The following is a 26,553-nucleotide window of genomic DNA, read 5'->3' on the forward strand; positions in this document are numbered from 1 at the left end:
AGATATTCTCTCTTTGATCGGTAAGAGACCAAAACAAAATTTGCAAAATTTATGAGACATCTCGAATTACAGGGCTAGATACTAGAAGACAACTGTAAGAACATCCACAACCTGACTGACATCTTCAACCAGAGAAACATGGGAATAGATTTAAGGAAAACAGCAACAAAAAGTTTGAATATTCATCTTAGTTTCAGGATTTCTAGGTTTCCAGAGCAGAATCACAGAGATTTTGTAACAATCCAAGTCAACCGCTAGTAGATATTGTCCATTTTAATCCGTTAAGTATTGTCGTCAGCCTCACGATTTTAAAACGTGTCTACTATGGAGAGGTTTCCACACCCTTATAAAGAATGATTCGTTGCCATCTCTAACTGATATGAGATCTCACAATTCAATCCCTTGGGGGCCAGCGTCCTTGCTAGCACGCCGCTAGGTGTCTAGCTCTGATGATGCCATTTGTAGCAGTCCAAGTCCACCGCTAGCAAATATTGTCCACTTTGACCCGTTATGTATTGCCATCAACCTCACGGTTTTAAAACGCATTTGCTATGGAGAGGTTTCCACACCCTTATTATAAGGAATGCTTTGTTGCCATCTCCAACCGATATAAGATCCCACACATTTACTTGCCAAACTAAGTTTTTACAAACAAAGAAAATGAACATCAGCCAAAACAGCAGGCACTACTTGACAACAGTAGGAACAGTAATTTTCGCAGAAGCAATTCAATCATGCAAAAATATACATATATTAGAGTTCAATAAAAATTATAAAAAAACAACGAACTTGGCAACGACAATAAAATTTTGCAGCAAAAGTCAATGGGGGAGAGTAACTATTTTTAGACAAAATGCAGCAACAAACAATGTAGCAAGTAATTGGGAATAGAAAAAGGATCAATACCCAAAATTCCTTGAGACTATACAAAGTTATCATGCCACATAAAAGTGGGAATTTGGCAATGAATAGCATAATTAAGACCAGAATCCGACGAAGAGACCATGGTTGACAGAATTTCCAATCGGTATTGTGCCCTTCATTCTGGTAAGGTATGGCGGAAGGAAGCATGGAAGCATATACCACACAGCAAAATTGAAGTGGAAACATGGTAGAGAACAAAAAGAAGAACTCGGTAAAGATGTCGATAAACAGTGTTGTTGTAACAATCTAAGCTCACCGCTAGCAGATATTGTTCTCTTTGGACTTTCCCTTCAAGGGCTTCCCTCAAGGTTTTAAAACGAGTTTGGTAAGGAAAGGTTTCTACCCTCTTATAAGAAATGCTTTGTTCTCTTCTTCAACCGTTATGGGATCTCACAATCCACCCCCCTTGGAGTCCAGCGTTCTTTCTGGCACACCGCCTGGTGTCTGGCTCTGATACCATTTGTAACCGCCCAAGCCTACCGCTGCAAATATTGTCATCCTTGGACTTTTCTTTCAAGGACTTCCCCTTAAGATTTTAAAACGCGTCCGCTAGGAAGAGGTTTCTACACCTTTATAAGGAAGGATTCGTATGAGATTCCACCGTTGCTAGAAATCATCCCTACTTAAAAGCAATGAGTTGTTTCAAGCTTCCAAATAAATTTTGTTATGATATAATGAGGGCCATTAATGACAACTCACGCTCATGGCATCCAAACTACTTCCGCCAATATATTATCCAAACTCATCGGTTAAAAATGAATTAATCAATGAGTCATCCAACTTTTTGGCAGAGTATTATTTGGGGGCGAGAACTAGCTCTCTAAAGGATGAGGGCAATAGTAGTGTAACGCCCATAGTCATGCATGTTTTGATCATAGATGCGGACTATTAAAATAAAGTCATGGACTTACATATTCAATTCAAAACAATAAATTAAACCTAACATAGTTTGTAGAATTAAAAAAAATAAATTGGTCAAAATTAATCGGAACAGAATTACAAGAAAAAAAAAAGAAAGGAAACACACATAAAGAGTAAAGGAAATATCTGAAAGTGTTGAACGGTTTATCCCATATTGGTTGGAGAGGAGAACAAAACATTATTTATAGGGGTGTGGGAACTTTTCCCTAACAGACACATTTTTTAAAAACCTTGAAGGAAAGTCCGAAAGGGAAAACCCAAAGAAGACAATATTTACTAGCGGTGGACTTGGGCTGTTACAAATGGTATCAAAACCAGACACCAGATGGTGTGCCAGCAAGAACGTTAGGCTACGAAGGGGGTGGATCGTGAGATCCCACATCCATTGGAGAGAGGAACGAGTGCAAGCAAGGACGTTGGGCCCCAAAATGGGTGGTGGATTGTGAGATCCCACATCCAATGGAGAGAGGAACGAGTGCCAGCAAGGAGGCTGGGCCCCGAAGGGGTGGTGGATTGTGAAGTCCCACATTGATTGGAGAGAAAAACGAGTGGGTGGACACCAGACGGTGTGCTAGCTGCGATGCTGGGCTACGAAGGGGGGTGGATCATGAGATCCCACATCAATTGGAGAGAGGAACGAGTACCAACAAGGACGCTAGCCCCAAAGAAGATGGATCGTGAGATCCCACATCGGTTGGGGAGGAGGCTAGGCTTCAAAGAAGTGGATTGTGAGGTCCCATATCAATTGGAGAGAGAAACGAGTGGGTGGACACTGGGCGCCAGCATAGACGTTGGGCTACGAAAGGGTGAATCGTGAAGTGCCAACAAGGAGGTTGGCTCAAAAGAGGGTGGATTGTGAGATTCCATGTCGATCGGGGAGAAGAACAAAGTATTCTTTATAAAGGTGTGAAGGTAGATTAAAATCTACCACGGAAGAGAGAAATGAAGAGAGAAATGAGTGCCAGATGCTAAGGATTTCAACATTCAAGCCTATCACCCCTCTAACTGAGAACCACCTCTTGATCTGATCTACTAAAACCAGATAGTCAACGGGGAACCAAAACTTGTAGATTATCAGAAAAATCCATCAGTAAGGATATCAATCAAGATTCATGGACCTGGCACTACCCTTCAAATGGAAATCAAAGTGTAAAAAATGGCTCAAGCTTCCAACGCCATTAAAATACAGTGGGGAATCCTCAGAAGATTCTATAACTACACTAATCAACGCAGGATCTTTGGAGATTGAACATCTACAATAAATTCAAACTGCATATTTGGAGAGCTTTACAGAACTATTTACCATTGATGAGGCACTTCAGCACCGAGGAATTGACGGCTCTGCTCTCCGCCCTCTGTGTAGAAGCGCCAAGGGAGTGTGGAGGGCAACGCGTTCATCAGCGCTGTAGAATGATGGGCACCTAAATTTCAAAGAAAAAACAATAAAACCCTATAAAAATATTTCTTAAATGAAAATTTATGGAAAAATAAAAAAAGATTAGGACAGTTATTATATTTATGTGCAGTTTAGTAAATTTGAAAAAAAATAAATGGCAAAAAGGTAAAAAGCGAGCATTCTATAAAATATAAAATTAAAAAATATATTTATATTTAATTTATGAATTTGATAATTTCGAGTCATGACTCGTTTAAACGCGACAACTCGTTGCAAGTAAAGCGGGTTAGATGTGTAATTTACACCTTCTGGGTGATCTCCTTACCTCCCTTTCTCTCTCTCTCTATCTCTCTCCTCTTGAGAGGTCTCAGAGCCATTATCAATGGCGGTTTTGAAACCCTAGCAACTTTGCTCTCCGTGCTTTATCGCTTGGTCACAAGGCATCACTTTAGCTAATGTCGTGTATCTTTTTCTCTCGAATCTGCACAAGGAATTTATTGTTCCTTCATTGATTTTGATTTTGTTCAATGTTTTGCAGGACTTCTTCGTCCCTAGGTTTGAATGCCTCTCCAAGGCAATATTTCAGTTAGACAGTTTTGAAACCCTAGATATTGCTCTGAACAGTGTCTGGATTTAGGTTTCGGGTTTTCTTTTGTGTCGATACTTCAATGGAACCTCCGGTAGTTAGATCGAGGGGTAGACCAAGGAAAAGGAGGAACAATGAACTTGAGGATGGTACGGATGAAGCGAAATCGGCTCTGGAATCGTGCAAGCGGACCCTCGTGTCGCGCCCCGTGGCTTTACTGGGACGATATCTGCTGAAAGAGTTCAAGGGCAGTGGAAAGTATCTTGGAAAAGTTGTGTATTACGAGGAAGGACTATACAGAGTAGTTTACGAGGATGGCGATAATGAGGATTTAGAGAGTAGGGAAATTCGGGGGTTGTTAATTGACGATCCTTATCTTGACGATGGTTTGAATAAGAGAAAGAAGCGTTTGGATGAGTTAGCAGTTAGGTTTAGTGCGAAGAATACAAATGTGACGGGAAAGAACACGACAGACATCACTGAAAAAGTGGATCCGGTTGAAGCATCTGTAACCAGTAAGTTAAGCAGTGAGCATATAATTGAAAATGACGATGGAGAAGTAGAAGTTGATGTTGATTCTTCCAGTGATTCATCTGAATCTGTTCTGGACCGGGATTTTGAATTTGAAGATGAAAGTCTACTTATCCCTCCTCCACAGCTTCCACCATCTTCTGGAACCATTGGGATCCAAGAGCAGCACGTTTCACATCTTTTATCTGTGTATGGTTTTCTGCGATCATTTAGTTTCCGCCTATATCTGTTTCCATTTAGTTTGGATGACTTTGTGGGATCACTTAATTGTGGTGTACCGAACACATTATTGGACTCTATTCATGTTGCTTTGATGTGTGCCTTACGCGGGCATCTTGAAATTCTTTCTTCAGATGGCCTAGAAATTGCAACAAAATGCTTGAGGTATTTTCTTCCTGCCTTTCTTCTCTTAATGAATGTTAATATTGAATATCGTGGTTCGTTATAATGTCTTTCTACTTGGACTGTTGATATTGGAAATGCTACTTCGAATTTCCTCTCTAATTTATGATGAATGAAGTTACTTCTTCAGTCTTCATGTTCCGAAACCCTACAAAGTTTTGACATGTTATGAGTGTAAATGGGAGTGTGCATTTGATTTTCTTTATTTATAGTTTTACTTACCGTTAGATCTCCACCAACTGTTATTCTTGCTTATTTTTTACTTTTTTGGGGGGTTGTGGCTAGATCCAGCGACTGACTTATCTCTCCTATAAACATGGCACTCAGACCCTTGATTTATTTGTATCTAGAGGTGTGCGATAAGGGATTTTTTTCATTGCAAACTAGGGACACTTTGATGGCTCTCAATTGTAAGCGATTTGATGGTCTAGTGGTCACTGACTCAAATTGGTTTGAATGAGGATCCTATGGTTTGCAGTGTCAGATATGTATTATAAAGTAGCTCCTAACCTTAATCCTTTGACCTCTTTATTGTTGGTTGGAACTTAATACATGCACGTTTTCTGATTTGATAGTCTATTGGTCATGAACTTAATTTGAATGAGTGTTGGCAGTAGGATGTTAGTACTGAAGTGTGAGAGTTGCTGTATTCTTAATTTTCTGTTAAGCGGCATGCTTGCACTCGCACACACTCACACACATCTTAGGTTCTTTAAATTTTAATCGTGAATATTAAATTTGCAAAATGTGGAAATTGTTTGTATTAAATTTTAATCGTGAATATTCTAATTCATTTTACAACAATGTTCTGCAGGCACTTCAACTGGAGCTTGCTAGATTCACTTACTTGGCCGGTTTATTTGGTCCAGTATTTAACTGTTATGGGATGTGCAAAGGGGCTGGAATGGAATGGATTTTACAAACATGCTTTAAGTAATGAGTATTACTCCATTCCTGCTGGTCGAAAGCTTATGGTTCTACAAATTCTTTGTGATGAAGTATTAAAATCTGGAGAGCTTAGAGCAGAAATTGACGTGCGTGAAATATCTGAAGTTGGATTGGAGTATGATGCTGGAGCAACGTGTCTGTCTGAAAATGGACCTAGAAGGGTGCATCCCAGATACCCCAAAACTTCAGCTTGCAAGGATGGGGAAGCTATAGTAGAGGATCATGGGATGAAGTCTTATACAGACCAGAATTTTTTGGGTACAAAATGTGGTACTAACGGTGACCTGGATGCCTCTGTTGTTGATGCAAATAGAAACAGCGATGAGTGTCGACTCTGTGGGATGGACGGGAGTTTGCTTTGTTGTGATGGGTGCCCATCAGCTTACCATTTGAGATGCATAGGCATGATGAAGATACTTATACCCCAAGGACCATGGTATTGTCCCGAATGCAGTATACATAAGACAGAGCCAGCTATAACAAAGGGATCATTACTCAGAGGAGCAGAAATTTTTGGCATTGATCCACATGAGCACATTTTCTTGGGTAGTTGCAACCACTTGGTGGTGTATGTTACAACATTTTATTTAGGCTTCTTTTAAGCTCTATGCATCTGACCCTCAAATTTGTCTCTGGATCTCTCATGCTTTTTGCTTATGTTTTTTTTTTGATTTCATGCTATTTAATTTTGTTGTCAGATCTTTCCTGACCTCTATTTATTTGGTAATTGCAGGCTCAAGACTTCGATCAGCTCTGAACCATGTGTCAAATATTATAATCAAAATGATATTCTGAATGTACTTCATGTTCTTTGTTCATCCTCTCAATATATTGCTATATATTATGGCATCTGTAAGGCCATTATGCAATACTGGAACATCCCAGAAAATCTCCTAGTTCTTCCTGAAACTAGTGGAATGGATATACTTCCTGTAAATTTGAGGAAAGACACCAACTTCTATGCTCAATCACTTCCAGTTGGTGAGGAAGAACATAAGGAGAAGCATGATGTGGTTAAGGATAGAAAAGACTTAGCTACTTGCAAAATTGAAGATGACAATAAGGTGGTTTCATACTTGGGTACCTTGCATGGGGAAACTTCACGGGACCCGCCTGCTCATCAAGTTAATGGTTTTGTTGTCGACTCTCTTGCTTCTAATTGTTCAATTAGCAGGCTAGAGAATCCAACTGACTTAGCTTGCTCAGATATGGTTGATATTTCCAGTACAACAGATCTTTCAAGGACTTCAGGGAACAAAAATTTTAGCCATACTGGGAATGGCAATGCCTCTATTTCATTGAATTTGTCTCGTCAAAATCAAAATGGTAGTCTTTTGGGTGGAAGAAATGTGAAGGATGATATCAAGTCAACTATTCGTTGTGCTTACATGGGATCCCAATATAAGCCTCAGGGATATGTAAATCACTATGTGCATGGCGAATTTGCTGCATCAGCTGCTCATAAACTGGATGTTTTGTCATCAGAAGAAACTCGGGTTTCGGGAACACATGCATCTGATAATAAGAGAAGTAGTTCCACTTCTGCATATGCTTTATTACAAGCAAAGGCATTTTCACTATCAGCCTCACGCTTCTTCTGGCCAACATTTGACAAGAAGCTCATGGAGGTACCAAGGGAGAGGTGTGGTTGGTGTCTGTCATGTAGAGCTGCTGTGTTAAGCAAGAAAGGATGTTTGTTGAATCATGCTGCACTGACTGCTACCAGAGGTGCTATGAAAATCCTTTCAAGCCTTCGTCTTGGGAAGAACGGAGAAGGCAATCTATCTTGCATAGCAGTGTACATTCTGTATATGGAGGAGAGTTTAAGGGGTCTTGTTGGTGGTACATTCTTGAATGCGAGCTATAGAAAACAATGGCGTCATCAATTAGAATCAGCTTTGAGTTGCAGTTTAATAAAATTTCTCTTGCTTGAAGTAAGTTGTAATGTTTCCTAGCCTATTTTACTCTCGTAGTTAATTTTTTTTTCCATCTTTTAGTGGGAGTGACGTGCCACTATATGTGTGTGCACTTTGGTAGTTTTTAATTCGAGAGATAGAGATTAGTATGTTTCTTGCAATCCTTGTGTTTTATTTATTTATTTTTTATCATGAAGCTACTTCGCATGTTTGTTTGTAGGGGGAGGAAGGAGGATTGGTTTACTAACCGGAAATTTTATTAGGGGGTGGGGTATGGGGTCAACACTGCTTATTTATTTATTTATTTTACTTTCATGGGTTGGTTTTTTACTTGGCTGAAGTTGTTAATGTTACTGTAGGTAAATGGAGTTGTGTGTGAGATTGTATTTTAGAAGTGAAGATTGTTTATGAGGGTATGCTTTTGTCAGTCGTGAAAGTAGATGCTGCAGGGTGGGGACAACTCTCTTATATTTTCCAAAGATATACCCCTTTTTGTGAATAAATAAAGTTGAGTTTTACCATGATCCCTCTCAAGAAACAATTTTATTGGTGTATGAAGCCCCAACCTAAGGAAAGACTTCTCTAATTGACTAAAAGTGTAGCAAAGCTATAAGAATGAAAAAGAAATAGCTAGAAAACTAATATGATCAGAAAAGCGATAAAAAGATTGTTATTTGTCAACAAATATACGCTAGTTCCTCTCAATCCTAAAGAAGGCCTTGTTGATATTCATCAAAAGAAACCTCTTCCCCTTTTTGAAAGGATGCCCCTCCAGTACAAGAGAAATAGATCATAAGGGATCCAAAGGCAGAGCCACTACCCAATTAGAGGAAGAGAAGATGATACTCCAAAACCTGTAGGCAGAAGGGCATGTGTAGAGTAGATGACTTTGTGATTCTCCTTCTTGTTTCCAGAGAACACACCAATGAGGGGATGAGGCCATGGAGGGTAGGTGGTGCTGCAACATGTTGTAGGTGTTGATGCCTCAGCTTTGATTGTTCCCACAAGAAAAAATTAATTTTCTTTGGACAGTGGTCGGCCCAAATAGAATCACATAAAGGAGACTGGTTCTTCTTCCCTTGTTGCTAATGTCCTCTAGGAGAAACTTTTTGGTGGAAGTTCCATTTGCTACTAGTTTCCAAGATCATATATCATCTGTTTATGAAAGGTGGATAGCGGCTTTGATAGTTGATGGACCGTGATCCTTTTTGTGGGTTATGAAATTTTGCTATCATATGAGCGCCATACATCTATTGTGGTTTCTGATAGATCTGTTTGCAATTATTTTATGCTAGATGTGCAATTATAATTAATTTGGTATGTAAAAATAGTAAATTAGCTCCTCCTGGATGTGCCAACAGCACGACAGCAGAAAACTTTGTCCCCCTTAAGCCTCTATACATCATTGTTTATTAATTTTTTTTAATCAGTGGACTTTTTTTTGGCTTTGATGATTGCTGTTCTATTAGTCTGAGTTCCTGGTAGTACTTTGAGATAGTTGTATCATGTGCGAGTATAGCAGGTTGACCTGATTTCAATTTACTCTTTATAGTCATTGAATTGAATATCAGTGGTTTTCACCTTTTTAAGGGTAATAGTCAGGTATAGGTTGATTTCTTCCCCCTACCTTTTTTTTCCCTATGTTTATTATTATTGTTTTTTTTTTTTTTTTTTTTTTTTTTTTTTTTTTTTTTTTTTTTTTTTTTTTTTTTTTTTTTTTTTTTTTTTTTTTTTTTTTTTTTTTTTTTTTTTTTTTTTTTTTTTTTTTTTTTTTTTTTTTTTTTTTTTTTTTTTTTTTTTTTTTTTTTTTTTTTTTTTTTTTTTTTTTTTTTTTTTTTTTTTTTTTTTTTTTTTTTTTTTTTTTTTTTTTTTTTTTTTTTTTTTTTTTTTTTTTTTTTTTTTTTTTTTTTTTTTTTTTTTTTTTTTTGTGCACACGTGGGTGGGTGGGGGAAGGGTATAACGAGATTTTCTGAGATGCAACATATTTCACTTTCCCTTGTACCGACATAAGTTCTGCTTGCTTATCCTTTGATGAATGTCAGTTCCAGAAATCCCTTTTTTTAGTCTGAAGTATATAGTTCTTATTTATGAACTCAAATTTATTTGCAGCTTGAAGAAAACATTCGCTCTATTGCTCTTTCAAGTAACTGGTTTAAGCTGGTAGATGATTGGTTTTTAGAAACCTCAATGATTCAAAATGCTCCCGGTGCTTTTGGTACAACAGTTCAGAAACGTGGACCTGGGAGGAGAAGGAAGCAGTCTGTATCTGAAGATCCTTCTCATGAACGATCTGATGCCAATTTTTTATGGTTTCGAGGAGGGATTTCGAAACTTGTATTCCAGAGAGCAGCATTGCCTCGATGTATTGTTGCTAAAGCAGCTCGCCAAGGTAATGAATAAACAACTTCATTTCTTTATTAATGCATATGAAGCTTATAGATACTTTCTTTTGTTTCCTCTCTAACCTGAGGAAAAATGTGTCTGGTAAATTTGATACCATAAGTTTTTATCCATTAGGTGGCTTAAGGAAGATTTCTGGTATACACTACACTGATGGTTCTGAGATTCCAAGAAGGAGCAGACAGCTTGTGTGGAGAGCTGCTGTTGAAGCAAGTAAGAACGTATCACAGCTTGCCCTTCAGGTTAGTTTTTGTTACCCAATTCTAGTTACTGCATTCTCCACCCTCTCATTCATATCTTAATTGGATAACGGAGATAATTTGAATTTTTCCCCTAATTCTTTTCCAAAAAGAAAAAAGAACGTTTGGTCCAACTAACTCTTGGAAATTTGAATTTGTCTTAGTTGAGGAACTTGGACTTTCATTTGAGATGGAGTGATCTTGTTCGTCCAGAACAAACCCTTCAGGATATGAAAGGTCAAGAGACTGAAGCTTCCATTTTTCGAAATGCAAGAATAAGTGATAAGAAAGTTGTGGAAAATAAAATTGCATATGGAGTTGCCTTTGGGAGCCAGAAACATCTTCCTTCCCGTGTTATGAAGAATGCCATTGAAATAGAACAGAAGCAAGATGGAAGTGTTGCATATTGGTTTTTGGAAAATTGCATCCCATTATATCTGGTCAAAGAGTACGAAGAAGGTTCTATTCAAGTTAATTTTTCATCACCCAAGGTATACCAAAACCTTATGTACCAATCTCGAAGAAGACGGTTGAAATCCTACCAGAGAGAGATATTTTTCTACCTCACATGTAGAAGAGACAACATGGGCTTGTTATCATGTTCTTCGTGTCGAATGGAAGTGCTTATCAGGTAAATTATCTTCACCTATACTGAATTTACTCTTAGAATCTGTACCAAGTTGCTTTATAGTTGATAAATTTTATTTCTTCTGTAATTTGCAGGAATGCGGTAAAGTGCAGTTCTTGCCAAGGTATCATCTACTTTGTGATGATCTTTTTTATAAGTTTTAGTTCACATGCAATTTATCATGCCTAATGCTGAAAAGTCACTGAAATCGATCTTTTAGATGTTCATTTTAAGTTTGAATTAGTTACTTCCTTAAGCTTAAATTTGTTATACCGATAGCTATGAATTGGGTTTTACATGGTTCTAGTCGTTTTCTAACTATAATTCTTCTCCCGAAATTTTTAATTATCGTTTGGGTTCATTCCAACATGCTCCAACAGTTTTAGCTTTTAGCTTGAAAGGCTCCATACGAGTAAATCTAGAGCTCATGTACTTATTAACCTTGATCAGGCTATTGTCACGTTAACTGTACTGTGAGATTAACCATTTCTGGTACCGAGGATGTTGCATGTCCAATCACATGCAAGCAGTGTTGCCATCTCAAAGCTCTTAATCGCAGTGGAAACAGTACCGAATCACCAACCAGTCCATTACCTTCGCAAGGTAAAGAACACCGAAGTTCGTCAACTTTACGTAAGGGTGCAAGGCCTAAAGACTCCAATCAGCCGTCAGCTACTACTGTAAACAAGTTGGAACCTCGATCTGAGAAAAAACAAGCAACTCCTTTAAATAAGCTGGACAATCAATCTGAGAAGAAACAAGTTACTCCCACATCTAGTGCAGCTCCAAAGAGCAAGAGGAGGAATTGTTCCTGGGGTATTATATGGAAGAAGAAGAATTGTGAAGATACAGGTGCTAATTTCAGGCACAATTATCTTCTTTTAAAGGGCGGCCGAGAATTACATCATATGGAACCCGTATGCCATTTATGTAGTAAGCCATACAGGTCCGATTTAATGTACATCTGCTGTGAGACTTGCAAAAGTAAGTTTTATTTTTTATGTTTGGTGCCGGTTTCTTCTTACTCTTTTTTGGTTGTTATGCCTTCTGTAAAAAAATTGCCTCATATCCTTTGTATATCTTCGGATATTTCCAGATTGGTACCATGCTGAAGCTGTTGCTCTTGAGGAATCAAAAATATTTGATGTGGTGGGCTACAAGTGTTGTAGATGTCGTAGGATTAAATCGCCTGAATGTCCTTACATGGATCCCAAACCCGAGAAACAAGATGGGGGGAAGAAAACACGTCCGAAGTCATCAAAGCAAGAAAATTCAGGGGTGGAATGTGATGATTTGACCATTTCTGATTCTAAGAAGCTTGAGACAAGTAGTTCTTTGTTGCCCAAGGAAGAAGTAAATCCTTTCATTTTCTCTCTTTCAAGAGTTGAGCTAATTGCAGAGCCCAATTCTGGATTAGATGATGACTGGAACGCAGCAGCAGGTGGACAAGCAGCACCACAGAAGCTACCCGTCAGAAGGCAGACAAAACAGGAAGATGATGAAGATGGGTTTTCCGAGAATTATCTGCCGCATTCTCAATCATCCATCCCCATCCAGCATGAAACAGATACACTCTTACAGCCAGTAGAGAAATCTTCATTTTCAGAATGGGACAATTCTGGTCTAGGTTTCGAGGAGGGGGTTGCATTCGACTTTGACAGTTTTAATTACGACGACATGGATTTTGGACCTCAGACCTACTTCTCTTTTACCGAATTACTAGCGCCTGATGATGCCTCCGGAGATGTGGACGATTCCTTTCCAATTGTAGATAGTGATATTCCCAATCAAGGCTTCAGTGAGCAACTAGATCCTGCTGTTGTGAACTGTCAAATCTGTGCAAATTTGGAGCCTGTCCCCGATCTCGTTTGCCAAGTATGTGGACTACAAATACACAGTCATTGTTCGCCCTGGGATGATGCGGTGTCTACAGAGGAGAAGTGGTCTTGTGGCCGATGCCGGGAGTGGCAGTAAAATTGCAGTATTGATCATCTTCGGAGGTTTGTGTTTTTGTGCTTCTGATTCCGGGGTTCCATTAGGCAAGAAGCTGCCAATTGAACAAGCTACAACATCAAAGAAGCATGCTTGTAAATCTACGTACATACTTAGGAACCTGTTCTTGTTGAGCTGGACTGTGTTAGATTCTCAGGTACGCAGTCTCCCATGCCTCTGTTTCCACTCATCAGGCTGTTCCTGGAAGTTCTGCGATCGGAGACGACGGTTACTAGGGCTCGACATTGAGCTTTAGAATTCTACTAGAAATGGCTAGTTCTCTACATTTTTCAAATCTCCCAAATCTAAGTCGTCTAACCAATTTTCATCCCTGACTCATTTTTTGGGAATACCAGAATCAGCTATTTATCTAGTGAGATAAGCACGGTTTTATGCGCTTATCTGATTGAATTTGTCTGTAAAAATTGTGACGGCCGACCACTTTCGATTCAAGGCTTGGTAATATCAAAAGCTTACACTCATAATTGCAGCCTTTATCAATCAAGAAATCTTGCACAAATATTTGAAAAGATTAGATTGATTTGTACGATTATTGACTATGAACATTACGTCCTTGATGGATACAATTCGAGTCATCTAAGCAAAATCATGAAATCCAATCTGTACAACAAGATTCATACAAACGATTAACGGATGAATGAACAAAAAAATTTCAACGTGTTGGAGTTGAAACTGTGGATGGATACAGTTTGAGTCCCAATCGCAAAATCTTACACGTCAAATAATACACTACAGAGATCATCCCATGAATTGGGAAGAAACGGTAGTAGACCTAGACCAAACCCTCACCAACTCCCCACTCTACCCCCAGCAATAAGCAATAAAAAGGGGAAAATAAAACAAATCTCACCTTTAATTTTTGGCAAAAAAATTAAAAATAAAAAAACTCCAACCAACCCCAGTGATTAACTTAAATGCTGTGCCGATCACGCTAAAACTCCGCAAGCCCTTGCATCATGGTGTCGCTCATTTGCCTTAAGATCCCCCTGAATCAGGGTAGGCCGGGTGTATAATCATGTTTTACAAATGTATACCGAATGAAATCTTCTGATGAATTGCCTTGTCCTAGAGCAAACCTGCTAGCATTGCCCCAGGATCTGTGAATGCTGGTGGTGTGGTAACCGTGGGATGACCTACTGGTGGTGCTGCAGATGGCGGGGTGGGCGGTTGGGGCACAGGTATGCTTATCAACTGTTCCTTGATAAACTCCTTCAACCTGTAGACAAAATCTCAGAAATATGGCTATATCGCACAAATTAAGAGCTAACTGAACAACAGCAGAGACTAAAGCACGCACTCGAAAGTTACTGTTGGATCCCCTGAGGCAACTGTCATTCGCAATTGGGTTCTGTCTGCTGGATCAGTTTCAATTCTAACCTGAATAACAGATAAAGCGGATCATGAGAACTGGGTTAATTTCATATTAGTCCCCATATAAGTGAACCTCATTACATTCTACTCGGAAAGTACAAAATTCATGGGTTAAGTTTCATTAAACAGCGTCGAGAGAAATATTAAACAATTCAAATATAAGAACGGAGAAATATTCCTTACCAGGCAGAGCATAGCTTGTGTACTTTCCGAGTAGAATGTTGTGCTTGCAACAAGATTATTTGGATTAGGGTCCTAAACAACAAATAGGAAAAAGAAAAGGTGAATTTTGTACAATCTAAAAGCACGACTCCTTTCAAAAAGCGGGCGACTACTTACAAGTCCTGGACAAACCATCAACCGTAGACTGTTGAATAAATTCGCCATCTCTAACAGTAGAAGGGGTTTTACACCTCTAACCTGCACGGTAAATGGCAATAAGATACCACAAATGTTAGTTACATGGCTAAATAGCATTTGTACAATAAAACTTCGAGTCAAACTGGTATTTTATGTTTCGATTCTCCAAAACTTCCTCATAGTAAAACATTTGGAAATTTTTTCTCATATTTAGATTTAAAGCCTAAAAGCCTAACCACTTCTTGAAGCTTTAATGGGGGCCCCGAGAGCGATCTCCACTGAGGGAAAAACTCCTCTGCAGATATGGATATAGGCTGGAGAAATTTATTGAAGACAGCTGGAAGGCGAAGCTGCACATTTACCTACAAAGAACGACATATACATGAGTTATTCTGGCTGATGCACCCAGTGAGAAGAGGAATCCAAAATACTTAAAACAAGAAGTATTTACCAGGTCATTTCCAAACTTGTAAGAGAAATCGAGAACAGCCACATCTCTGCTTGGATGTAGATTAATGATTTCAAGTGGGCATTGTACCTATCCAATCAAAGAGAATATCTGATGTGAAGAAAGGTAATGGCCTCCGGATAACCACAAACAAATACAAACTAAACTGCTTGTTTTTACCTGTGCACGGGGAGGAATAGTCTCAGGTACTAATGACAATTCCATCTTTAAATTTGAAGGAGGCGATATGGTAGCCTTGACAGAGACAAGGGGTGAAGTATTTTTGTTTCCAAGGAAAAGAACAAGTCGTCCCAGGTGGGCTCGCCATTCCGCTTTAATGCCGATCTGAGAGAATTTAATGATAAAGCAATAAGCTAGCAAGTCTCAAGCTTGAAAAGAAGTAAATAAAGCTGAGATAAACCAACCGCATGTATTTGAAAGTTCTCTGAAACAGTTTAGAAAAGATTTAAAGAATTACAATCAAGTGGCATATAATGTTTAAGGTCATTGTATAATCATTCACAAACTAAGATTAAAAAATTGATTTTGAAGAAAAAAATCTGAAGCATAATGCTTTAAGCAACCTTTGAAGTTTAAACAGACAGCCCAAGGGTTTCTTCTAAAGAAGGAAAACGAGAGAACAAAAAAGATGCGATGAGAATACAGGGTAAAGGTACCTGAATATAGGGATCTTCGTACAGCACACCACTATCTTTCATGCACAAAGCAAGGAACCTTTCAGATATATTCCCTATCGGCTGCAAAAATATAATACATATATAGGAATATAAATAGTCACAACCCCGAGTAATTCACAGCTTAGTAGCTGATATGCAATCAAACTAGACATATATCTACTTTTTTAAAAAAAAAAATAAGAAATAGATAGATGTATATTCTCAAAAAGAACCAAACCTAAGGGCTGAGGGTGGAGGAAACCCCCGCCCAAAGATCTACAAAAGAAAAGTTCCCCAATTGTTAAGAATCATCAGACTAGTCATATATCTTAAACTGCTGCAAGTATCAGAAATAGTATTGCCACGTGCAGTAAGCATCGAAACATTCTATTGATAAGAATCAAACAATAGATATCAGAAGAAAATATGGCTTAACGTAAAGAAATGAAAACATAAATATTTGTGGCTTCCTATCAGACTACCATAGATAGAACTTATTGAATTTACTTGTCTTTTACAGATAGGAATTTTCCATAGTCTCTCAGGCCTTTCCCTTTCGCTTTTTTTTGTTACTTCGATAAATTATACCTAAGTTTCCTATCAAATAATACTAATAATAAATATTGCATTGAATTTTCTTTTTTGACTTGGCTTCCTTGAGTTTGCTTCTCAATTTGAAGAAAAATATTACCTGAACTGAATTTGCCTGTTCTCCAACTGGGACAATAGCTCCAGCCTCAACTGCTTTTGGAAAGCCATCCACTTCAGCCGTCATATTTTGCGAAGCAGGGGCAGTAAAACTCGGAGGACCTTCAATAGCCAGTGGACCCAAGAGATCTCCAAGGAGGTCAGGTGCGGGGAAGCTAGAATCTACTTTGTTTAGAGTCTCATTGGTCTGGGACAATTCTTGGTCAGTTGAATCCTGCCATTAGGTTTGTAAACAAAGTAAAATTTCAGCTTAGACCATAACAAGAAACAGTTCCCATTAATAGGTTCAAGCGATAAAAGGAGTGCAATAGTGATGCTCTGAAAACTTTTAAAAGACAGAAAGAAACAAACCGGATAACTGCTGGTTGTTGGCACCTTCACCAGAGTAAGCTGGTTGGAAGAGGGTGTTCCATTAACAGGACGTTGATCAGTTAAGACCAAGGCAACTGATGATTGTTGTTGAGCTCGCAACTTAATGGCACTTTGTTCTGCAGTGTCAGCTTCAGTGTCCTCGGCCTTCTTGATCAAAGCTGACTGAAATATGGAAATTAGAGATAATATTAAGAACCTTCATTGATCAAAGGTTACTGAGTAATCAATACTATCCATCACAGAAAAGTGCATCTAATCAGACAGTTCAAAGGAATAATACGCACTTGTCTCTCAGGAAACTTTGGCATTTCGGCCAATATATCCACCAGAGCTACGCCTTTCTTGCTCAGAGCTAAATATTCAACAGCACGTTGTTGTATCTCAACATCGATGCAGCTCTCGTATCTGAGTAAAACAAATTTCTATTAGAAAATTTAAATTTACTGCAAGTGCAAATAAACGAAAGTGTTAGTTTAAAGAATGCACAAGCAAGTCTCACTTGTTAAATATTCCCCAAATCTGATTTTGCAGTTCCTGATCCGGGGGTTGAGTGTGCATTAAGATCTTAGCATATGTTGACAGAAGAATCGGAATGGTAGATGTTCTGTAAACAAAGTGGACATTTCAATACAGAAAGCAATAGTTTGTTAAAGGAAAATGACTTATAAAGTACAATTTAGAAGCACTTACGAAACAGTTGGAAGCTTTTCATGTATTATTTTAAATAACTCCTTTGCACTATAACCTGGTCTTCGGGCCAAAAGATGACCAAATTCTCCAAGAAGATATGCACTGACCTGTTACATATATGACAAACGAACCACATCTAAGTTGAAGTCGCTAGGGAGAGGTTTATTGTTATTACAAACAATAATAATAATAAATATCGACACACCTTCACCATCGTCTCATGTATAGCAGGTTTATCAAGATATTCTCTCGCTTTTATTGCTGCATAAGACTGATTAAATGCATGAAGTCGCCATCCAATAATATAAAACCCAATGACTATATTACGGAAACAAAGTGTAAAATGGGAAGCAGATGATTAGGTACCTGCAGATCTTCATTGTTTGTAACAAACTGCACAACACGGAACCATATGTCGTCACTAACAAAATCTCCAGCCTTGTCGATCAATTGTAGAATCACATCCACATACCTGAAACACAGATCAGAAAAAAAATACTAAGGACAAATAATAAGTAACGAATACTATAAAACAATAAAGGGATGGAGAACCTCAAATTTACAATTATCTTTATTATCTTATTTTTTAAAAAAAAAAATATGCTCACAATAATTATCTATTATAACTGTAAGCATTTTTTTCTACAAATCGAGAAGAGTGGAAATCCAAAAGGTTAAGAAAGAACAAAACTACGCCATGTTCATCAAGTCCCTTAAAAAACAAAGCTTGAGAACTGTCGAGACATCAAATTGGGAAAGATCATCCTTCCCTTTTAATATAGCCCTGCTCAGTGATTAATATGGATTTGGTTCTTTCTACATGGTTTACCGATCAGATCAGGCACAAACTTACCAAGACAAATCAGGAGCAAACTTCTCTGCAAGAATTGCAGCTTTAAGAGACAATTCCTCACGCATTGCAAATTCTGCTGTGCTGAGGTACTGGCAGCAAATGTAAGTGAGTAGCAAGGCTATTTTCCAATAAAAGATGGAAATGATTTCGGTAACTTGAAAGCACTAAATGAGACTACCTATCAAGTTCATATAGAATATTATAGACATCCAGCATGAAGAATACCTGTAATAATTCTTCAACTATGTCCTTTGCATTTGAAACGTCACACATACCATAAAGCAAATCAAGAGCACGCCTCCGGATACTGAAAATATAGATATATAAAATAAAACCTTGCCCAGTATCTCACTTGCATTTGAAAATCAAATTACCAGTAAACATCTTCTAGCGCTGCCATATTTAAATGAGATATAGCCAAGACCATAAAATCTATAAACAATAAATTCTTAAGACATTAAAATCAAATGAATGGACAAGACATAAGATCTGAAGTGAAACCTTCATTTTATGTTAATGAAATTCGTCAAGATAGAATACAGATGTTTTAGTTATTTCTTTAAAGAAAACATTTACAAACAAAGAAATGTTTATTTTTGGGATGTATAAATAGGAATATGGGACTTCACTCGTGTTTTTTAAAAGATGGATACTGGATATGGTTATACCATTTTTTTAAGGAAATAATCTTAGTTGATGAACTGAACATCAACAATAATGCATATCCTTTCATCACATTCTCTTTCCTTATCATTTAACAGACAAGCGTTCCTACCAACCATCCACAAAATATTTTCTCTTTCATCACATTCACTCACTTCCCCTACTGCATTCATCCACAAAATATTTTCCTTCCATTATGAATAATTTATGACCACAGAGTAACCAAGACCGATTTTTGCACTCTTTTAGCAGGTCTCAATTCCTTAGAGACAAACTATCTACCATAAATAGTTTCGACTCCCACCTGAAAATTCTCATTTTCCTTTCAATGTTCAGTGCTGGCACTCTTGGAGAACTTTAAGAAGATATGAAGCAATAAAATAGATAAAACCCCAGAAGTCAATGTAAGACAACACCCTTGGGTAAACAAATTTTTTTTCCATGTCTCTCTCTTCAGTTGGTTTCCGAAGTTTTTTGGAATCATCACCTAGAGGCATAGGGATGTACATCAATGGATTCAACATGTCAACAACCTCATTGACTCTGTCTACTTCTATACTAATGCCAAAAACCAAGGATTTCTCCAAATTAAATCTATCTTGATATGAGCTCAAATATTTTCAAATTCTAAAACCATTTGAGTTTGTTCCCAAGTCATTTTACAAATTAAAAAAGGGCCATTTGCAAATGAAATCTATCTTGATATGAGCTCATTGACACTATCCATTTCTATACAAATGCCATAAACCAAGGATTTCTCCAAATTAAATCTGTCTTGATATGAGATCAAATATTTTCAAATTCTAAAACCATTTGCATTTGTTCCCAAGTCATTTTACAAATTAAAAAAGGGCCATTTGAAAATTAAATGCGAGCAAGTACACTTCATCCCTTCCAATTCTATAGTGTTCCAACAGGCCTCTCCCATGTGAGTTGGTCAACTAACTCGGCATATCACCAATAAGCACATATAAAAGGAATTAAAGAATTCTCGTGCCAAGAATTCCTTTTCCAGTCCATTAATTCCCCCCACCCCCCCAAATAAGAATTTGAGAAACAAGAATTATCATTTTGAGTTGATTTGAAACGTAGAACACACATCTATTTTTTTGGGGAATGCCTGTATCCACCTCATCCTACTAGAGAGACCTAAGCCCTAACACTAGCTTTGGAAGACATCTAAGATTTTCATTTAGTAAACCACCGAACTAGAAGACCTTACCTCCCAGCACCACCCCAAGTCCTCAACCAATCAGGCTGCACCTTGTGGGCTTGAACACAGACAAGATCAACAACTCGATCATCCATCTTAAAGATATAAGAAACATCTTAACCCCACATCTTGCTGTGTTGTTTAAGGATTCACTAACCATTGATCTCATTTTTACCATAGGAAACATATGTTCACTGAATTAAATCTTTGATCATTGGGAAGGAAGAAATAAAATTTCCGGTCTGCATGGCCATGCCATATAAGCAATCTTTTACATATGGATTGTGAACTTTCACTCGAAACACAGTGCAGCATCACATGAGGATTTAATAATAATTCAAAAGTATCCCAAGTTTTATTAGTTGAAGTTACATAGATAAATAAATCTGTTTTTCTTTCCTTTCTTTTTTGGCTCGATGCAGATTGATCAGGGACAAACCAAGGTATTGACCACCAAAAGCTATGTTACTCTTCTATTTCTATGGCAACATATCTCAAATTTTGAAGTTCTTCACCAAGAAGAACAAGTTAATAATGGACACAAACCCTTAAAATAAAAACAATTACAGAAGAATCAGTACTAGATTATCTAATGAAATATTGTATAAACAAATAGAACAGGATACTATACTGAAGTTTGGTAGTCCAAACAAGGTACTAAATTATTACGGATTATTACTTACCTAATATCAGGATCCTTTAATGATGTTATGATCTGAGCCTGATGTCTTTTGATAATATCTTGAACATCTGTCACCATCAACATCCGAGTCATATTCTCCTGCACAAGAAGAACGTAATATCAAAGTCATTCCATCCTGATTCTCATCACTCAATCGTCAGTTAACATAAGATGAAAAGGTACACCATAACTTACCAAGCCAAGATATCGGATATTTGGCTCACGAACTGCAATGAACTTTCCAAGAAGAGCAACACACTGAGACATCATCTCTTTTTCAGCATCAAGATGCATTACCTATGACAGAAACGGTTGAATGCAATAAACAACAAACAAGTTAACATATGATCCTTTTTTAAAAAAATATTTTTATTTAATCAGTCATGCGTTCTCGACAGTTTACACTATTAGAACGAAACTTACTGCTAAAAAAAAGGGCTGAAATTCTAAAAGCATCAATATGACATAGAGAATAGGCAGTATGACCAATGCACAGCCTCCCATTCAACTACAAATAGCAAGTTTGTACTAACATGCATAAAAAGCAAATATAAATCAAAATGCTAATTTATACATCTATTTATCTAAAAAGAATAACGTTGTAGATAAAAATTGCCAACATACAAGAGCAAGGGCTTCAAACAGAACAGCATGTGATGCATTGTTCTTATTGACATTCTTCACAACATCTGTTCCCATTAAAATCCTTTGTAAGACCTGGAAGCACACCCCGCATTTAGATGAATGAACTCCCTTAAGGAATTACAAAATCAGAGACACTATCTTAGATACAAACCAACCTCAAACAATGACCTTCGGGTAGTTGGATCTTCAATAGTTGGAAAGTACTGAAGAGCTCTCATGGTTTTTACCTAAACAGAGTAAAAGAAGTACGTGAACTCATACAAATTGAAACAATTTTCTCATGCAAATTTCCTAAATAAAGAAACTTTACAGAATGAACTTTCATAATTTGGAAATGAAAAATGATGAAAACTCATAAGATCTCATGAGGATAACACTATCGTTTGATAACATTCCAGTAAATGATATTTGACTGAGGAATGGTATCCATATCAAAACTAACTCACAATTCAGCCTACAAAAAAAAAAAATAAATAAATAAATACATCAAAAGATCTGTAAAAAATGGACCTTGAAGTATTTTTCTGATAATGCCAGGATAGGGTGATTTTTCACAGAAAGAAATCAGCACCAGTTTACAGCACGTAAGATAGATTCACTCAAATATATAAATCATCTAAAAAACTTGCCAGTATAGTATCCATTCGTCAGAAATTTAGTAGCAGAACACTACAAACCTGAAGCCAGGGAGATGGGATACCATAATATGTGTATTCTTGTGGAATATCCTGGTTCCTAGCAAGATGCTTCAGAATTTTAACACACTTTGGAAGACAACTCCAGTAGGAGTCATGATCGTTCGATACAAGAGCAACAAGAAGGCTCATGGAAGATGTTAAAACACCAAGATCACGCTCATCTAAAAGTTGCGCCATCCGATCCGCCCTGAATAATTTTTAAATGCTGACTGATTAGAGAGGAAAAAGAAAAGGAAAACAAGGAAAAATATAGTAGTACAAGAAAATTAAATACCAGCCATCTACATTGACAACATCAGGATTTTTTCTATACAAACGCAGTAGACATAATGCTGCTTTTTTCCTCACGAGCGGTCTACAGCTGCTTGAAATCTAGAAAAAATAAAATTTCTTTCACGTCATTGTTTATCTTCTAACATCAGTTAAAAACTGAAATATTCTCTGATTACTTACAAGCAATTTTTGGACATCTGGTGCTAATGACTCTGCAAACTCTCGCCCCCCAATATTTCCAACCTAAAGAGATGGATAAGTAAAAATGAACAACGAAGTCTCTGAGTTTTAATTGTTTATCATGACTAAGATGTACGAAAAGAAACTACTAATGAAATTAATACAAATGGACTTGGCATCACAAATGTTAAGAAGGCTAATGATGTTGTTAGGAGTCAAGAAAAATACTGTCATTAATCCAAACTCAGTTTTGCGTTCCTACCAGAAAATGAATAGAAGCTAATGGATGTGAGAAACAGAACTCGAGAAATTCTATCATAGAAAAACACAATTCCTTCGTGCAATAAGTAATCAACATTCCCATTGGGAAGATGCCCGCCTTTGGAGTCCTTGTCCATCCAAAAGTTTTTCTTACAGTTCTTTTTTCAATGTCTGGTCAGTCTTTTCCCAACAAGTGGTTCTGTTTGCTCCTTTTTTTTTTTTTTTTTCTAGCAAATTAAGGTTTCCAAGAAGTTTAAGTTTTTTCGTGTGACAGGTTTTGTACGGAAAAGCTTAACACCTTGGATCAAATTTTGGTCAAGTGGTCCCTTTTGGTCAAACCACTTTGTTATATTCTTTGCAAGAGGGCAGCATAGAACCTTGACCATATCCTATAGAGATGTGATTTTGTTGGAGTTGTTAGGGAGTTGCTTCTTTGAGGGTGTTTGGTTTTGACTTTGTCAATCCTCAGGGTAGTCGAAAGTTGTTCATGGAGCTTCTTCTCTCTTGAGAACCATCACCCTCAAGAAATCTTGTGAGGCTTAGAGATAAATACTGTGCGCTACCCTGTCTCAAGAAAGTACAAATTGATGTTTTTGTGGCAGGATAGGGATTTGAGCTATTTTGTGAGGCTTAGAGGTAGGAGAGATCTTACTGTCACATGTGGTCCCTTGATGGTTCTATGTTTATCTTTGGGCTTCATTTTTTTTTTTTTTTTTCCTCATGAAAAATCAGTTTTTCATTGAAAATGTATATAAATAAATAATTTATACACAAGTCCCCATCAGGTAACGTCAGCAGAAAGGGTCACTCGCTAGTCAATAGATCTCCACCTGATTGAATGAAAAACCAAATGGAAGCTACAACAATACTTTCTTTTAAACCCTATTTGAGAAGAATATCTGCCTGAAAAAATTATTTTACACAAAACTATTTGGTTATGAGTTCTTAGGTGATCAAACCGTAAATTCTTTAAGCAGCTAAAGCGTGTATGATAAGAAAGTTTCACCAAAAAATAATATTAAAAAACCCCTATGAAGCAAAAATAATGCTTTGAGAAATAGAAAAACAATGAAGAAGATGATACAATTTATGCAGAGAAGATGATGTCTGAAGAAGCAATTGAAATTGATCGACGGTTCTGCAGCTGGATACTTTTCTAATGACGGACCTAAGCATCATATGTGTGTCTGTGTGTGTGTATATAGTCTGTAGGTAAAAGAAAAAGAATTGGAGTTAAATTAATTGAAGACTCTGGCCATACCATAGTCAGCGCCAGGCATTGGAAAGTTTCATTGCGACCAATAATGTCCGTGCGCACAGTATTTATCGCTAACCTCAAGAAATCATGGTTCTCATTAAGCAAACATGAAGTGACGATATAGCCAACCTGCAATTATAAAATCACACTTGAAACAATTTAAAGTCAAGAATAAACTTTTAATCAATATCAAGAAAACTCTATTCCAAGACTTAAATTACATATTCATGATAGGAAAATGAAAATATATCATAACTCTCCGATCCATACAAGGTTCAAGTACAATAAAATGTTTCCAAACTTGACTCCTGAAGTAAAAATAAAAAATTAAAAAAAGAAATCTCATCTATGAATAATTCTATAATTCAATTTCTTTTTTCAAAGAAATCTCTTAACCTCTTACATTTACAAACTCAAAACTGAGAATGGCTCGTCGACCATATACCAGCTCATTAGGAAACTTGTGAGTTGTCTATACCCTGTAGGTGGTTCCAAGGGGCTTTGAACCAAGGATCTCGATATTTAATATAACAAACTTTTAAGTAATCAAAGAAAAACACAGGATATGTTCCTAGGGATGAAAGAAATACTTAATATTCAGATTCCAACTGTATGCATCCAATGTTCATAGGATAGTGGAGAATAAGGGTAAAAGTAACTAAGTACACCATGTTACAAGTAATGCATGAAAGGTGCTGAAACTTGCCTGCTTTTCAGGGTATTTTGGTGCAGATATAAGAGATACAGCTTCCATATGACCAAAATCAACATCATAGCCAAGCATATAAATGTAAAGCATTTTCCAGACGTACTTTTTCTTCTCATAAGGCGTCAGACCCTGGTATAAGCCATTGTTAGAAATCACAGTCAACATTAGTAACATATGGTCAATATTTACAAAACGTATTCAAGCACAAAGTTGGAGACACCATGCTTGCTATAAATCTTTATTTAACTCAAGGTGCTTGACCCTCCAGCCCCATACTAACACACTGTGCTTAGGCTGTTAAGGCTTCATAAACCTTCAACAGGATCTCTAAATTGTTTTGAGCAAATGTACTGGTTTCCGTAGTTGAACATATCACTTCAAATACCAATAGTATCATATAGCTATGTTCCGTACCAATCTGGCAACAAAGTTTGTTTTCTTTTTTTTTCCCTTAACGACGTTCATTAGAAGAACTAACGGCAACAACCTAAAAAGCAAAAGGAGTATATATATATATATATATATCACCAATAACAATTGCCTCTAATACTCTCCAAATTGACACAAATCAATTACAAAATTCCTTAAGCAAAGCACTCCAAGTGGAATAAATTCCACCATTTTTCTTCTCCTAGGAAGAATTTCCTTTCATTCCTTATCAAATCACCCACAAACTGGGTACTGTTTTTCAAAAATTCAGACACAAAATTTTAGCTACCAAATGCACAGTATGTCCTTATTCCCTCTCGGAGCAGCAAGTTTAATATAAATTTTATAGCAGTCTCCTCCAAAGGTTTCATTCTTAAAGGAGACCAAAAGGGTGATTCACCAATTAATCATCTCATGCATCACACACTAATCTGAAGAGAGACAAAAGTTATGATTCTTTAACAATATTTTGTACAACTTAAACTCAAACCATTTTGGAGTGTAGCATTAGTTGAGTACAAATAATCCGTATTAGAGGATTGGCACCTTAAACTCCAATAGAATATCATATTCAATGAAACCAACTGTCACACGTAGACCTTCTGAGATGTTCTATGCCATTGATGGAACATAGCCATTTATCATCATGTACGTCCAAGTAAACAAAGCATCTATAACAAACTTTCCCATCTAACAAGTTAAACAACAAGCAATGAATCAAAAAGGATCATCTTGCAAAGCTAAGCACTGTCGAGCCATGGCCTGCCCAAGCCACTTAAACAAAATCAGTCACTTCAAGATATGCAATATCATTTGCTATGTGCGGACCTCAAACACACAATGGACTCGGAGTCCTTGCTTTATTCTGAGTACACTGACATTTTTTTTAGTAAATGGTTGTGGACTCATCGACTTATATAATAATTTAAGATTGATTATATTGTTTACCACTACCTTTATGGAAAGGTAATGGTATCCATAGAAAATGTATTAAGTAGCTGCTTGCAACGAAAATACTATTTCATCATTTGTAGAGAAAACAAACGTAGTTCACTCAATGTAAAAGTACTATCGAAAGAAATTCCTGAAATACTACGTAGCAAGCTAAATGACGCGGAACAAAAAAAAAAAAAAAAAAAAAAAAAGCAAGCACGACATG

The 26,553-nt window shown here is 37.1% G+C and overlaps 2 protein-coding genes across 3 annotated transcripts in view; one reads left to right on the top strand and one right to left on the bottom strand.

The window, feature by feature from the left end:
• Positions 1-3,522: 3,522 nt before the first annotated feature.
• LOC111491564 (DDT domain-containing protein PTM-like) lies at positions 3,523-13,373 on the top strand. 2 transcript variants are annotated; one of them, XM_023140528.1, is made up of 10 exons: positions 3,523-3,698; positions 3,780-4,742; positions 5,575-6,276; positions 6,442-7,642; positions 9,734-10,013; positions 10,142-10,266; positions 10,428-10,894; positions 10,987-11,015; positions 11,342-11,875; positions 11,988-13,373. In XM_023140528.1, the coding sequence occupies exons 2-10, from the start codon at positions 3,910-3,912 to the stop codon at positions 12,863-12,865; spliced, it is 5,049 nt and encodes a 1,682-aa protein (XP_022996296.1). In that variant the 5' UTR covers positions 3,523-3,698; positions 3,780-3,909; the 3' UTR covers positions 12,866-13,373. The 2 variants fall into 2 exon arrangements, with proteins under 2 accessions (XP_022996296.1, XP_022996295.1); XM_023140527.1 differs by having other exon boundaries at positions 3,523-4,742.
• A 120-nt stretch (positions 13,374-13,493) lies between these two features.
• LOC111491565 (AP-2 complex subunit alpha-1-like) overlaps positions 13,494-26,553 on the bottom strand; it is a 13,807-nt gene continuing 747 nt past the window's right edge. Inside the window, exons 2-27 of the mRNA XM_023140529.1 lie at positions 24,963-25,094; positions 24,260-24,385; positions 22,738-22,800; positions 22,559-22,656; positions 22,264-22,471; positions 21,742-21,813; positions 21,566-21,658; positions 21,137-21,238; positions 20,943-21,040; positions 18,609-18,690; positions 18,384-18,472; positions 17,897-18,002; positions 17,736-17,801; positions 17,531-17,637; positions 17,340-17,444; positions 17,125-17,245; positions 16,820-17,002; positions 16,452-16,682; positions 15,761-15,841; positions 15,264-15,428; positions 15,087-15,173; positions 14,872-14,997; positions 14,615-14,695; positions 14,459-14,530; positions 14,202-14,281; positions 13,494-14,120 (exon numbers count right to left, since the gene is read on the bottom strand). Coding sequence (XP_022996297.1) covers positions 13,970-14,120; positions 14,202-14,281; positions 14,459-14,530; positions 14,615-14,695; positions 14,872-14,997; positions 15,087-15,173; positions 15,264-15,428; positions 15,761-15,841; positions 16,452-16,682; positions 16,820-17,002; positions 17,125-17,245; positions 17,340-17,444; positions 17,531-17,637; positions 17,736-17,801; positions 17,897-18,002; positions 18,384-18,472; positions 18,609-18,690; positions 20,943-21,040; positions 21,137-21,238; positions 21,566-21,658; positions 21,742-21,813; positions 22,264-22,471; positions 22,559-22,656; positions 22,738-22,800; positions 24,260-24,385; positions 24,963-25,094 — 2,925 coding nt within the window. The 3' untranslated portion in view covers positions 13,494-13,969. The remainder of the gene's footprint in view (positions 14,121-14,201; positions 14,282-14,458; positions 14,531-14,614; positions 14,696-14,871; positions 14,998-15,086; positions 15,174-15,263; positions 15,429-15,760; positions 15,842-16,451; positions 16,683-16,819; positions 17,003-17,124; positions 17,246-17,339; positions 17,445-17,530; positions 17,638-17,735; positions 17,802-17,896; positions 18,003-18,383; positions 18,473-18,608; positions 18,691-20,942; positions 21,041-21,136; positions 21,239-21,565; positions 21,659-21,741; positions 21,814-22,263; positions 22,472-22,558; positions 22,657-22,737; positions 22,801-24,259; positions 24,386-24,962; positions 25,095-26,553) is intronic.

This window comes from Cucurbita maxima, unplaced genomic scaffold (assembly GCF_002738345.1).
Source record: "Cucurbita maxima cultivar Rimu unplaced genomic scaffold, Cmax_1.0 Cma_Scf00016, whole genome shotgun sequence".
In the NCBI taxonomy this organism is placed as follows: Eukaryota; Viridiplantae; Streptophyta; class Magnoliopsida; order Cucurbitales; family Cucurbitaceae; genus Cucurbita; species Cucurbita maxima.

Bases quoted from the DNA above. Each gene is read 5' to 3' on its own strand.
- LOC111491564 (XM_023140527.1), top strand. From the start codon at position 3,910: ATGGAACCTCCGGTAGTTAGATCGAGGGGTAGACCAAGGAAAAGGAGG. The intron at 7,643-9,733 runs GTAAGTTGTAAT...ATTTATTTGCAG, and splicing joins TAAAATTTCTCTTGCTTGAA to CTTGAAGAAAACATTCGCTC. The intron at 10,267-10,427 runs GTTAGTTTTTGT...AATTTGTCTTAG, and splicing joins TATCACAGCTTGCCCTTCAG to TTGAGGAACTTGGACTTTCA.